Consider the following 15,148-nt stretch of genomic DNA (forward strand, 5'->3'; position numbering starts at 1 on the left):
GCCTGCCTTTTGTCTGTGGAAGAACTTTAGCTGAAGAATAAGTTTAATCAGAGAAATGAGAAAATGCAGAAACAAAGGAAAACAGTCAAAGGAGGCCAAATAATAATTTAGTCATTAAGCATAGTCAGGGACCTTTAGTTCCTTCTCAAGGGCTATAGATAATATTCTGAGCCATATCCTGTGAGCTGTCTTGTACATACTGAAACCCTCGCCAGGTGGAAGAAGTTGACTACATGATGACCAGACTGTAGCCATGACATAAGCTGCCACAATTCCAAGAATTGGCCTCAAGGAGATGGGAACAAACCGACCCTGGAACTGAAGACTGACTGTACTTAAAACAATCCAGATGAACACTGGTCAGATCACCTCATGATTAACTTCAAGATGACTGTCAGAGCTGACTGTGCTGTTTCTGCATGTAGGCCCCTCCCTCCACCTATAAAAGCTCGTGCTCACTGATTGTCAGTCTGGGGAAGCTGGCCTTTGGACAGGCATTGCCCGCCGGCCCGCTTGCCGACATCCGACATCCAAAATAAAGCAAACTTTCTTTCCTTTCCACCAACCTTGCCTCTTCTTTATTGGCTTTTGAGCGGCAAGCAGCCGGATCCCACTTTCGGTTACAGTTACATGGTAACTATTCATGTTAATAGTTACAAGAAAACATTAAAGAGATTACATAATGTTACTAGATCTTGGTCTTAGATGCTAGAGGCTAAAAGAAAGGCCACTCACATTTTCCTTCTCCCCAGGGCAAGGCTAGCCCTTTCCTCCCACATGTAATCCAGGCAGAACTCTAGTTTTCCCTACTGTGTGTGGGGGGTCTGCAAGGATTGAATGAAATTAAGCTCTTAAGTGACATCTCAATAAATGATGACGTTTAACTTCATTCCGCATCACATCGCTAGTCTGCCAACCACCCACATAAAAGGATCACATCCTTCTGGCTCATTAAGAGGCGGGGTGAGGAGAGAGAGGCAATGGCGCCTGCGCAGCTCACAACGAGGCTCCAGGTGGTGTCCTCCCTGCACCTCCCCTACCAGGTGAACCACTCCGGGGCCGAGGGAGGAGACCGAGCAGAGTGTGGGCGCCTGCTTCCGGCCACGTGGTTATGCTCACGGCCAATGGAAAAGCTTGACGTCACCCTCGCTTCCTCACCCTGGCAACGGGTCGATGACTACTTCCGGTGCTGTGAGGGCTCGGGGCTGACGCGGGTGAGTGTCTCTCTTTCTCACGCTGTCCGCGCCCTTGCCGCCGACGTGCGCTGCCTCTGTCCGGGAGCCGCGCTTTCGCTGGGACGTCCTCTCCGGGGCCGGGTGCGGGCGGCGCGCAGGATGCCCCTTGCCGGGGGCGGTGCTGGAGGAAGGGACTCGGGACGTCCCCAGTCCCCGAGTCTCGGTCGCGCGTGGGGCCCGCGCCGGCCCCCTCCCAGCGGCTGCAGCTTGGCGGCTTCATTCCCTCTCCGGGGAAGGGACTGTCTGTGTGTGGGGAGGGAGTCCTTGCATTCCTTCACCCACTTTGCAGTCTCGGGCTGCGGTTTCTCCGAGTTCGAGGCTCGTAGAGACCCGAGGGTGTGTGCCCTGGTCCTGCGTGGCAGGTGGGGGAAAGCAGCCTTATAGTGTAATAGAGGCCTGGTTAGAGTCCCGCGGAACGTTAGCATTTACTGCTCAGTTGCAGAAGGACGAGGAAAGGACCAAGAAGATGGAAAAGGAGCAACTGGAGAGGAGGGTGGAAAACAGGAACTGGAGGTCCCTGAAAATAGAGGGCATCGTGTTTCCGGAAGGAGGGAGTTCAACTTGATTCGCCTCTGTAGGGGAGGGGAATGAAGGTATTTTGGGGACCACGTGACTGAGATCATTGTATACTAAGTTAAGGAATTTTCATACACTTGGGAGTGTAATAATTTGCTTTTTTTGTTTAAATAAAGCTTTCCCCCCACTTATAAAAAGCAGTGCATGCTTACTAAAGAATATCTGGAAAATGTAGAAATATTTAAAAAGAGATCATCTGTGGTTCCACCATCCCCAGCCCAACATTTTGATATCTTTCTACTTTTTTTTCTTTTGGCTGTGCTATGTGCCTTGTGGGATCTTAGTTCCCCGACTAGGGATTGAACCTGGGCCCTTGGCAGTGAGAGCATTGGGAGTCCTAACCACTGGACTGCCAGGGAATTCCCTACATTAAAAAAAATAGCATATTTTTAATCTACTTAGGATCATAGCGTATGTGTATAAAATGTGATTTTAACTAAAAAGCATGTTTTATACATTGTATCTATTACATGGATTTTTTTGAGAAATAATTCATAAAATTCCGCCCTTTTAAATTTAAATTTCAGTGGTTTTTAGTATATTCACAACGTTGTGCACCCATCATCACTATCTAATTCCATAACTTTTTCATCACCTCCAAAAGAAACTCTGTACCGTTATAGTTACTCGCCATTGATCTCCCCTCCCCTTGTTCCCCCAGCCCCTGGCAACCACTAATCTACTTTGTGTCTATGGATTTTTCTATTCTGGATACCTCATGTAAGTGGAATCATATAATATGTGGCTTTTTGTTGTCTGCCTTCTTTCACTTAGCATAATGTTTTCAAGGTACATCCATGTGGTATTATGTATCAGTAGGTCACTCCTTTTTATGGCTGAATAATATTCCATTATATAACTATGCCACGTTTTGTTTATCCATCATCAGTTGATGGACATTTGGATTGTTTCCACTTTTTGACTCTTATGAATAATTTTGCTATAAACATCCATGTACAAGTTTTTGTGTGGATGTATGTTTTCAGTTTTCTTAGCTGTATACCTGGGAGTGGAATTGCTGGGTCATGTGGGAACTGTTTAACTTTTTGAGGTACTGCCAGGTGTTTTCCAAAGTGGCCTGCACAAGCAGGATATGAGGGTTCTGATTTCTCCATATCCTTGCTAACACTTATTGTCTGTCTTTTTGATTATAGCCATTCCATTGGTTGTGGAATGGTATCTTGTGGTTTTGATTTGCATTTCCCTGATATCTGATAATGTTGAGTATCTTTTCTCTGTTCTTATCGGCCCTTTGTGTATCTTTGGAGAAATGTCCGTTCAATTCCTTTGCCCATTTTTAAATTGAATTAAAAAGTTTTAAAAGAAATTTTAAAGTTGTATGAGTTCTTTATATAGTCTGAACACAAGTCCCTTATCAGATTGCAATATTTCTTCCATTTTTTCCCATCTTGTGGGGTGTCTTTTCACTTTCTTGAAGGGTGTCCTTTGAAGTACAAAAGTTTAAAATTTTGGTGAAGTCCAATTTATCTGGTTTTTTAATTTTTGGTTGTTTGTGCTTTTGGTGTCATATGTAAAACCACTGCCAAATCCAAGATTATGATTTACTCCTATGTTTTTTTTTTCCCTAAGAGTTTTATATAGTTTTAGCTCTTACATTTAGGGCTTGATTTATGTAGAGTTAATTTTTGTATATGGTGTGCAGAATGAGTCCAACTTTATTCTTTTGCATGTGGCTATCCAGTTTTCCCAGCACCATTTGTTGAAAAGACTGTCCTTTTTCCATTGAATGGTCTTGCCACCCTTTTCAAAAACCAGTTGATCGTAAACACATAGATTATCGTTTTCTTAACTATTTCTTTATGTTGGGTATTTAAGTCGCTCCCAGATTTTTGTTTTTCTGTATTATCCTATGTTAAACACAGCTTAAAAGGCATTAAACCTTTTCTGTATTTAAAATTATTTTGGTAGAAAATGTTCTCAGAAGTGGAATTACTGGGTCAAAGATGAAATAAGTATGTTTTGGAGCTCATTTAATGAGGCATTAAACCTTCAATCTCATGATGTTAAGAGCAACAAAATGCTTCTTTATTCATCAGTTGCTATAGCTTAAGGGCTGGATTTCTCTAAAAGCCTTTCTCTGTAAGATGAATGGATTCCATGACTTACTTCCTCCTTCAACTGCTTCTAAAAGACTAAGTAAATCTACAGTGAAAAACTTCAGCACCAGAGGCAAACAGGACATGTGGTAGTGTTCTAAATGGCTTAAAGAAAAAAAAAAAAAGTGTCATCACATGCAGTAGGAAAATGAAACAATCTTTGAGAGAAATAGGGTTAAGATTTAGACCTTAAATCAGTACCATAAAAGTCCCTGAAGCAAAAAAAGTGTTTTATTCTGAGTTTCTCTTCTGCCCTTGATAATCAAGTTAATTTACATTCATCTAGGTCCCAGAGACAGAGAACTTAAATCTTCTCTTTTTAGTAAATAGTACCCACTTAAAAAAAAATTCAAATATGAGATGTTATTAGGAGAAAATAAGTTTCCCTTTCATCTTTGCCCCTCCCTCTTCTCCAGTCTCCCAGTACTATTTAGAGGAATCCATGGTACTATTATTTGTGTCTATGTAGACTAGTTCATATATAGAGTATCTCTGGGGAGCGGGTATATACAAAATTATATATTTTAAGGCTGTTGATACTTTCTGACACATTACTTTTCAAAATGGGTACATCAATTTATGATGGCAATACAGTGCTAGTTAGATTTCTTCTTTTTTGTATTTCTTTGAATATTCTTTCTTTAATATTGGATATCCAGTTTATATTTCCTTTTTTATGTATTGCCTGTTCATGTCTTTTGGCATGCTGTTTGTCTTGATTAGCATTGTCCTTTATGAGATTTATTTTGGTAGCCTTTTATAGATGGTTGTTTTACGACAGCCTGGATTTGGGGAGAAAAGTTAATATGCTTTTTGTAATGCTTATGCTAAGAGGTATGTGAGCTGAACAAGGGTCAAGGCAGTAGGGAGAAGGAAGTTAAATGCTTGAGAAGAAATCTATATGATTTGGAAACTGGGCGCAGTCCAAGATGACTACAAGGTGAGTTAGAAAAGGGTGGTATATATTTGATGTCAATCTTTGGTCACAATTTATTTTTTTAACTCCTTAGTCTTAACTGTAGAGATCAAATACTAATTTTATTTATTTTTTAATTAGGATTATCTGAGGTTTGTGTGGCCTTAGAAGTTCAAGATCCAGAAAAACAAAACCAAAAAAGACCTCTTGGGCCAGTTTTTTTTTTTTTTTTAAATTAATTAATTTATGGGTGTGTTGGGTCTTCGCTGCTGCACGCGGGCGTTCTCTAGTTGCGGTGAGCAGGGGCTACTCTTCGTTGTGGTGCACGGGCTTTTCATTGTCGTGGCTTCTCTTGTTGCAGAGCACGGGCTCTAGGTGCACAGGCTTCAGTAGTTGTGGCACGTGGGCTCAGTAGTTGTGGCACACGGGCTTAGTTGCTCCGCGGCATGTGGGATCTTCCCAGGCCAGGGCTTGAACCTGTGTGCCTTGCATTGGCGGGCAGATTCTTAACCACTTCGCCACCAGGGAAGCCGTGGCCAGTATTGTTGATTGGCTGTGTTTTTGTCTATTCCTTCTGTAGGTGGGATGAGTGTTGAGAACCTTCAGAATATGGCATTTCTCCTCTTAGTGAAGGTTTGAAGTGGGATCCCATAGGCTTGCCCTATTTTGGTACTTGGACTTGGCTAGTTACCTGTGTTCTCATAATTAAATAAATATAAAAAAGCTTTTTTTTTTTTGGTAAGTAATGCATTCAGATTGTTCAAAATCAAAAGGTACACAATGGTGAACAGTGAAATTTCCATCCCTCCTTTGTCCACCAGTCACCCAAATCTTCTGGTAACCACTATTATGCTATTTTTTGATACACTCTTCTGGATTGTGCTTTGCATATATATATTTAACTGTATTTTTTTCTCCCCTCCCTCAAAATACGGTACTGCACATACTTCTGTACCATGTCTTTTTTACTTGCTAAAATGTCTTCAAGACTGGTCGTTTCATATTTGTATATCAAGAACGTTTTCATTTTTTCCAAGAGCTGCATTTATTTTTAAGCACTTCCATCAAGACATACTGTTGGTCCATATCTTTCCCATTACAGACAGTCTTTCAGTGTGTATTTATAATTTTGGTTTATTTTGCCCAATTGCCCATGTTGAGTTGTTGCTACTAGCAATGTATGAGAACTCCTGGTTCCCTATATCCTCAAAACATGGTGTTATCTTACATTTTTTTGTTGTTGTTTGCTAGTCCAATGATATGTGAGTGTAGTTTTATTTTACATTTTTCTTCTGAGTGAGGTTTATTTTAGCATCTTTTTTTAAAATATAAACTTATTTATTTTTAAATTTATTTTTGGCTGTGTTGGGTCTTAGTTGCTGTGCGCGGGCTTTCTCTAGTTGCGGTGAGCGGGGGCTACTCTTCATTGTGGTGCGTGGGCTTCTCATTGCAGTGGCTTCTGTGTTGCAGAGCACAGACTCTAGGCATGCGGGCTTCAGTAGTTGTGGCACACGGGCTTAGTAGTTGCGGCTCGCAGGCTCTAGAGTGCAGGCTCAGTAACTGTGGCGCACAGACTTAGTTGCTCCGTGGCATGTGGGATCTTCCTGGACCAGGGCTCGAACCCGTGTCCCCTGCATTGGTAGGCGGATTCTCAACCATTGTGCCACCAGGGAAGACCGGTTTAGCGTCTTTTGATCTGTTAGACTGTTACATAATTTTTCTTTTTTTTTTTTTTTGCCGTATGCGGGCCTCTCACTGTTGTGGCCTCTCCCGTTGCGGAGCACAGGCTCCGGACGCGCAGGCTCAGCGGCCATGGCTCACGGGCCCAGCCGCTCCACGGCATGTGGGATCCTCCCGGACCGGGGCACGAACCCGCGTCGCCTGCATCAGCAGGCGGACTCTCAACCACTGCGCCACCAGGGAAGCCCCATAATTTTTCTATAAACTGGGATTTGCCCACTCCCCCCACCCTTTGTCTTTCTTTTTTGAGACATTTGTTGGAATTCTTTTAGGAAGGTCAGACTTTTAATGGGTTCTGAGTTAAACAAAAACTGATGTTGGAGTAGAAATTGCTTCATTTCTAATTGAATTAAAAATATTCCAGTAACCATTGGGAGCTGGAGGCCAGAGTTGTACATTGGATAGCCTGTCTACTTGAGTTCCTTTCCCAGTCTAGCAGAACTTTGGGGCCAGCATTTTTGGAGGAGTTTATTGAGATGACATGGTTTGCTAAATAAAAAAGTTTCAGATAGTCTCTGAGGGATGGTAGATTGCTCAAGAAATTGCATATTGATTCATCTTCCACATTTTATTTTTTTCAGACAAGCTTGAGAAGCAGTGTTTTTAAATCTCTAACATATATTGAGTGCCTATTACATCAAACCTTATTCATTATAAAATGTAGATGTTCTAACTTGTTATTCATGAAAAAAAATGCATCTGATAACAGTGAGTCAGAGTAAGTTTTATAGCTCATAATGCTTGGATATGGTTTCATTTGAACTGAAGCTTTGAATTTTCCAAAGCCTGAGTTTTCACACAACTATGTTTGTGGGACAAGTGGGCCCAAGCTCATTTCATGGCTAGGCCAGACCTCATGGCAGGTATAGACTGGCAGATGAACTGCTAATCATTTAAATTGACTTCGTCAACCAACACAGGAATAAATAGTAACCTATCTCAGAGAAATAACCAAAGTCAAATAAAGGTAATTGATGCAGATCCTTGTGAAGTCCTTGGAAGAAAATCCATCCTCAGGGAGAGAGCTACCACCTAAAACAAAAACAAAAACAGGCATTTTAATCCACTGTTATTTAATTAACCTCAGCACTCTTTTGTAATGAAAATTTATGAATATATGTAAACATTTTAATACAGCAGCATATATATATGATTTAAAATTATTTATCCTTTAAATGAAATGACATATAATAAAAATTAAATGAACTCTTAATCAGGAATTAAAGGAAGTTAAAATACCATATTGCAGTGCTTCACAGACCATTTCTGGTGTGAAGGATCAACTTAAAAACTTTTTTCAGTCCTTTGTTGACCATTTCTTTTGTAAAATGAAAAAAACAAAACAAAAAACCACAAAACCTCAAAACAAAACAGAAATATGGAACTGTGAATGAAAGATAAAAGTAAAAGCTTTTATTTTTATTAGATGTAGCTGATAAAATTGTTTCAAAAATATAGTTATAAACAAAACATGAGGAAATAGAAAAGAATTACAAAAACTGTACACATTGTTTATTGAAAATGTACACGTAGATGTAGAGAATGGACATGTGGACCCAGGTGGGGAAGGGGAGGGTGGGACTAATTGGGAGATTGGGTTTGACATATATACACTACCATGTGTAAAATAGATAGCTGGTGGGAACCTGTTGTATAGCACAGGGAGCTCAGCTCGGTGCTCTGTGACCACCTAGATTCATGGGATGGGGGGTGGGTTGGGAGGGAGGTCCAAGAGGGAGGGGATATTGGTATACATATAGCTGATTCACTTAATTGTACAGCAGAAACTAACACAACATTGTGAAGCAATTTTACTCCAATAAAAAAAAAATAAGACAATTAGTGTATGAATAAAATAATAATCTCTTGCAGACTGGTAAAAAGCACTGGTCTGCAAACCACACTTTGAGCAACACTGTTCTTTTGGACTAGTTGGCTAAGTCACTCTTTATGTTACTATTTATGTTTTCTATTAGAAAAAGACTTGTGCTCCTCCTTCCCCATTTCTCAATTTAGAATAAGGTATACATTTTTACCTAACAGTGTGAATCTAGGTGTTTAATTAGTTTCAACCACATGACTTTGAGATTTTCTTCAAATCTCTGTCGAGTTTTAAATGATCCACTTTTCCCTAGTCTGAAGTGTGTTCTGCCATCGTTATTATTATAATAGCCAAGATTGCTAGAAGCTTGTGAATTTGTGAGAAAAATTGGAAACTTTGTGGTTTAAGTTGCTTGTAATTTGTTTTATAAAGTTTTGTATTTTATCGTTTATCTTTTGAGAGCCTCAGAAATAACGCTTTCATGAAAATTAACAAGTATATGTGCAAGTGTTATTTTAATTTCTTGGTTTAGTCATACAATTTTGTTAGCATTTGCCTTTTTTTCTTTTTTTAAAAAATGAATTTAATTAATTAATTTATTTTTGGCTCTGTTGGATCTTTGTTGCTGTGCGTGGGCTTTCTCTAGTTGCGGTGAGCGGGGGCTACTCTTGGTTGAGGTACGCAGGCTTCTCATTGTGGTGGCTTTTCTCATTGCGGTGGCTTCTCTCATTGCGGAGCACGGGCTCTAGGCTCACAGGCTTCACTAGTTGTGGCACATGGGCTTCAGCAGTTGTGGCTCGCCGGCTCTAGAGCACAGGCTCAGTAGTTGTGGTGCACGGGCTTACTTGCTCTGCAGCATGTGGGATCTTCCCAGACCAGGGATTGAACCCATGTCCCCTGCATTGGTGGGCAGATTCTTAACCAGTGTGCCACCAGGGAAGTCCCAGCATTTGTCTTTTGATTGAGCTGTGAAGTATTACACTGTTTTTCTTAAGTGGTTCTTCACAGACAGATGTAAATCTGTATGTTGCTTCATTTCTTTAAGCAAGCAGCAATCTAGCTCTTAAATGTTCTCACCACACACAAAAAATTGTAATTATGTGAGGTAATGGATGTGTTAACTAACCTTGTTGTGGCAATCATTTTGCAGTATATACATGTGTCAAATCATCGTGTTGTACCCCTTAAACTTATACACTGGTGTATGTCAATTATATCTCAATGAACCTGGAGAAAAAAATAAGCAGCAATCTAGGCTTTATATCAAGGCTCAGTGATGTTGCCAGCACTGCCTGTGGTTCTAGAATGTCCCAGAGGTTATTAGCATTTGGTTTGGAGGGAGTAGAAAGTGATATTTAAGTTATGTTGTGGTTTTCTTCAATGTAGATAAAATGAAAGATAAAATATCTTTGGACTCAATATGAAGTCTTTTTACAGCAGTTCTTTTGTTTATGTGACTTCAAGCAAGTGCTGTCAGTGGACAGAGAGATTTAAATTCTAACCTTTGTATATTCTTTGTATTACCCAGTTAAATAACTTTAAAATTAGGTTTTAAATTTTTTTGAAAGTTATCTGTGCACAGATTTGTATGTTACGTGTGTGTTAGTGGAAAGAAATGCAAACCCTCTTTGCCTGTTTTCCTTTAGAGTAATTCCTCTCCTGCAGTTACTTTTGGATGGAAGTATGCTCTTTTCCCAGTAGAAGATGGTAATCTTGGAGAATGACCATGGAGAAGGGGATGAGTTCTGGAGAAGGACTACCTTCCAGATCATCTCAGGTTTCTGCTGTTAAAATAACAGCTAAAGAGTTGGAAACAAAGCAGCCCCATAAAGAGAAGCGAGGGGGCTTTGTGTTGGTGCATGCAGGTAAGCTCTGAGTTGGAAGATGAAAATAATGTTTTTTTCCCTTGCCTTGAAGTACACCAGGAATTGAATTTCATATCTGGAGGAGGCAAACTGCCAGAGGAGCTGGAACCAAAGAGATTGACTTCGATAGAGTGAGGGCCTCCCCCTAGCTCCCCACTTAGAAGTCTTATAATGACGGCTCTTCCTTTGTCTCCTTCACTCACCTACTCTATTATTTACTTTTACCCCATATTTAGGTATTGTTAAAACCAGACACAGTAATTGTTTAAACTCTGGTTTGTGTTTTTAAAAATAATGCTGCTGAAAAAATTTTATTGACCCCATTTTTGACTTTGTCCAACTTAGAGTATAATTTACACAGTCTTAGAGCTAGTTTGCCTTTTTAATATTATAAAAGAGGAACCTTAAAACCAGAGAGATTAAGTGGCTTCAGCCACATGGCTAGTTCGTACAAGAACTAGGCTGAGACACCCTGAAGTGAGCCTTAAGTCCCAATCTAGTGCTCTTGGCACTCCATCAGCCTGTAATCTCTGCTTCAGAGTACCTTCAAGACAGACACAGTGAGTTCAACCCCTGAGTCCCCATCATTGAAGCCTCTAGGGTTTCTAAGCAGTGCAGCCCTACCTAGGTCTTCCCCCCCCCCCCCTTTTTCTTTAGTCATCTTTATTTGCCTGCATTTAGCGTCTAAAGTTCATGACCTCTGTGAAGGAAGAAGGAATGGCTGGGTCTCCTTTTAACTTTTCTCAGACAGTCAAGCAGGATGGCAGCAAGATTAGCTTTGATATGGGGTGAGGAGTGGAATTGTTTCTTCTTGTCAAACTGGTGTTCTTCCTGGTCATTAACTTTTGGCTATATCTAAACTGCACAGACAACTCGGGAAGCCTTATAGAATCGAATCCAGAAGAATCTAAAAACAAAACAAAAACCAGGTTCAAATTCCTTTTCTTTCAAATGATTTTTCAAAGAAGTGAGGTAAATTTCTAGAAACAACTCAGATTCCTAGTCCAGTGTTCTTTCTACTACACCATGGTAGTGGTGCATCTTTCATAGTACACAGTGAGTTATTTCATTCAGAATGAGTATTTGAAAAATGTCCAAGAAAAGCCTGAGATGTGTAAAAGCAACAACATGGAGCTTTTTATTAGTTGGAAAGGTTTGCCTTCTATGACAGTCATTGTGGCCTCCCCACTGTCTCAGAGACACACCTGATGGCAGTGGCTCTTAGACAAAGTTGGTGCCAGGGGCCAGCTGTAATAGGTGGAAATCTGGGTTATGACAGGAAATTGTATGGATGAAGGGTGGCCTTCCCCTTCTAAATTATTAGAAGTTCAGATAGAGTGATTGATTATGCAGCATTATATAGCTTGTACATTTAAGGGACGAAATTTCAATTCCAGTGCAGAGATTTTAAGTGTTTTTTTTTTTTTTTGCACTAAAGGCGACTTGCCCATGTTTTAGTCATTTGAGTAGTAGATTCTTGCTTTTCCCTAGATCTGTATACTACTTATTTTACCTAATATTAAAAAAGATAAACACTTTTTAACCTTAACATTTTGAAGATGGAACTTATCTTTAAGTGGAATGTCGGTATCACGTGGGTGAAGAGAAAATAATTTAAACACAGTGCAAAAAAAAACCCAGTGTGATTAAATTTTAGTTAGGTTCTGTTGCTTGTCAGCTGCTTAGATCCTAAGCTTACCTCTCCTTTGTTAAGTAGAGGAATTAGCAAGTGTTAATCAGGTATTAAAGATCTCCTGGAGTCATGCTGAGATGGTTTCCCTATTCTAAGTAGAGGATTGATATGTTAATGCTATTAGTGCTGTTATCCACACACTAAAGTTATCTATTTGGCTATAGTATCCCATGTTTTGGGAAACACTGCTGAAAGTTTGGGGCCTGCTAAGACAACAGACCTGGGATCATTTATTAGAGAACCATGAAGAGAGTCCTTTTAAATATTGGCGCAGGTTCTGTGAAGTTTCAGAGTTTGCTTGAGAAATGGGACTAGCATTTGCGCGTATTATGGATTCGTGTTGTCTGGGCATCTTTTCTGTTCTGTTGGGTCCCTTAACCATAGCTTCTCGGGCTAGTTTTTTCTCTGCCCTGATGAAAGTTGGGTTAAGTTCGTGTTGTAGTCTGCATTCTCACAGGAGAAGCCCTGAGGCTTAGAGATGGAGTTCTTTTTTTTTTTTTTTTTTTTAACATCTTTATTGGAGTATAATTGCTTTACAATGGTGTGTTAGTTTCTGCTTTATAACAAAATGAATCAGCTATACAGAGATGTAGTTCTTCAGCCTTCCCTACTATGGACCCCACTGGGGCCCAGCAGGGGGCTGGGATGGGGGCTGAGGGGAAGATTCAGAAAAAGTTAAAGAACTTTGATTAAGGGCTCTTTTCTTGGTTTCTTTCTTGTTTAGGTTATTCTCAAATCCCTACCTAAGCAAGTATTACTCCTTTTAGGAAAACAAATTTCAGAGCAATTCTCTTGAGGAAGTTGCTGGGTGTTCGATTAAGAGACAGGGACCACCAGGATTTCTAATAGGCAGTTGTGAATATACTATCATTGAGATTTCAGAGACACCCTGAGCTACATTCCAGGGGTGAGAGGATGGAAAAGTTTGGGTAGAAATGGTGATATTGGTGGTGGTTGTTGACAGGTGGGATATAACACCCCTCAACTTCAAGTATTATTCAGAAACTACCTGAGTTATCAACTCCAGCTAAAAAAACTCCTAACTTTGGAGAAGTTTTTGAAAGGAGAGGTGACCTTGGCGAAGCTGCTCTGGGGTCATAAGCTATTTCTGGTGCCTCTAGTAGGAAAATAGCTTTTGAAAAGAGGAGATAAGGCATGGTATTAAAAAGTCTTATGGTGCAGAAGGAAGCTGCTAGATTTTTAAGACTCCATGCTCTTAGGACAATAGTTTTATTGTCACTAGGAGAGCATCAGTTTATATGAGCTATTTATATAATATAAGCAAGGTCTCTGATATCTTAATGACAGTTAACAAGTGACTTTTTTTCACTACAGGTGCAGGTTATCATTCTGAATCCAAAGCCAAGGAATATAAACACGTATGCAAACGAGCTTGTCAGAAGGTATGAAGAGAATGTATTCTGTCTGCAACAGTTTAGTTTTGACCAAAAGCAGCTTTACCTTGAAATTCAAAATTTTAAGGTTTGATTTATAAGACAGTCTTTGGTTTGGGCCACAAAGTAATTTTGCTCCTATTTGTGGGGTCTTTTTTTGTTTTGTTTTGTGTTTTTTATTCTCCAAATCATGTTTAGATCTTTTCCTTCCTTTCCCAGATCAAAGTCTGTATTTTTGGAATTGTGGGCACATAATCATATATCTTTTAATCTTTGAAACGGCACTGAGCTCTATAGAAGGGGTAGGGAAAACAGCTCAAAGGCAGCCAATGTGTCTTTCTATGAAGGGAAGAAAAAAAATAATAAAAAATTAAAATGGGTGTTCTTCTTAGGGAGATTATCCTGTGCTTTTTCCTTCTGTTTTTCCATCACATAATTTTTATCATAGCAAATTCATTGTCATTCCTGAGTTTAACTTTGCCCTTGTACCAGTTGTGCTTTTTTTTTTTTTTTTCCATCTTTGGTGAGGTTTTGCTGAATTGTTGAATACTTAATGTGGAGGCAGGAATGGACTCAGAAGAAATATTGTTTGTTTTTATTTTGATCCTGACTGTATACTCTTGTAGGCAAACCTTCCATTACTTTTTATGCAAATAGAATGTTAATTGGATGTTGCATATCAAGTAAATAGGGGTCTCTCAGCTCTTTTCATTTATATTTACATACCGTTTAAAGACGATTATAACTTTATTAGCGATCCAAGATTTTTCTTATGAATGAAATCTCATAAATGAAAAAGAATATTTGGTTACAGGGATTTCATTTGTTAAAAAAATTTGTAATAAAGGTAAGTATTCTTTAAGCTATTTTATATTACTTTATCTTATTTTTCAAAGTGTGAAATCTTTTTGTTATCTGAGAAGAGATGGTTTTGTAGGAATATAGTTCTGTATATAATACATTTAGAGTGTGTAACCAGCCTCCTTAATTTATACAACAAATGAACTTCTTAATGAGGAATACAGTGCTTCGTTTTTGATCTTTGTTGACTAAATTGGAGCTTCAGTAATTCATTTAAAAATCAGTCTTCCTTCTCTTTCTTTCCTGTCTTAATTTATACCTAAGAAACAAGGTGATTTTAGTGACCTTTGCTCTCTATAGATTATATTACAAAAGAATATGATATGTTTATCTCGATGTAGAATACCTTATAGGATCAAAAATACTTTTGTCAAATGTATGCTCCATCTAAGGATTCTGAAATGCCTCTGTGACTGAGAGTAACTACTTTTTATAGTTAGGGGTAGAGAGAGTAGTAATGGTGGGAAGAGAAGTTGTTAGCTTAGTCTGTATAAAATATGAATTCAAATTTCAAAATGGAATTCATATAATTTCTATGGCTCTGTGAATTACCCTGTGATGAATGAAGCTCTTCCACTTACTAAATTCCTTGCACTTTGTATTTAGTGGCTAAATTTATTCATTGTCTTAATTTGAATAATAATAAGTGAGCTATATTATAAATTATCCTGAATAATTGCTTATTTTAAATCTCACTCATTTATGTGTTGAGGTATGGAATGGAACTCTAGTGATCAATTTTTATTAACTCTAAATGTCTCCTACACTTCTTCAAGCCTTTGGAAAGTTTCTGGGTATGTTTAAGAAGTTGTGGTTTTAAAATGAATAATCTTGCCCATTGGTTTCATAGGCAATTGAAAAACTACAGGCTGGTGCCCTTGCAACAGATGCAGTGACTGCAGCCCTGGTGGAACTTGAGGTATTTCTTT

At 39.1% G+C, this 15,148-nt stretch overlaps 1 protein-coding gene across 12 annotated transcripts in view; it reads left to right on the forward strand.

Annotated features, from left to right (window-relative positions):
• Positions 1 to 1,167: 1,167 nt before the first annotated feature.
• TASP1 (taspase 1) overlaps positions 1,168 to 15,148 on the forward strand; it is a 374,267-nt gene continuing 360,286 nt past the window's right edge. For 8 of the 12 annotated variants that reach the window (XR_010836312.1, XM_067011980.1, XM_067011982.1 and 5 more), the window contains exons 1-4: positions 1,168 to 1,214; positions 10,053 to 10,271; positions 13,300 to 13,367; positions 15,070 to 15,138. Coding sequence is in view for 9 of the 12 variants with exons in the window: in XM_067011980.1 (XP_066868081.1) it covers positions 10,127 to 10,271; positions 13,300 to 13,367; positions 15,070 to 15,138 (282 nt within the window). In the remaining 3 variants the exon portion in view is untranslated. Of the gene's footprint in view, positions 1,215 to 2,471; positions 2,532 to 10,052; positions 10,272 to 13,299; positions 13,368 to 15,069; positions 15,139 to 15,148 lie in introns of those variants that run through there. The other 4 variants (XM_067011987.1, XR_010836313.1, XM_067011983.1 and 1 more) reach the window with 4 other exon arrangements.

The sequence above is a fragment of the Kogia breviceps genome, chromosome 14 (genome assembly GCF_026419965.1).
Source record: "Kogia breviceps isolate mKogBre1 chromosome 14, mKogBre1 haplotype 1, whole genome shotgun sequence".
Lineage (NCBI taxonomy): Eukaryota > Metazoa > Chordata > Mammalia > Artiodactyla > Physeteridae > Kogia > Kogia breviceps.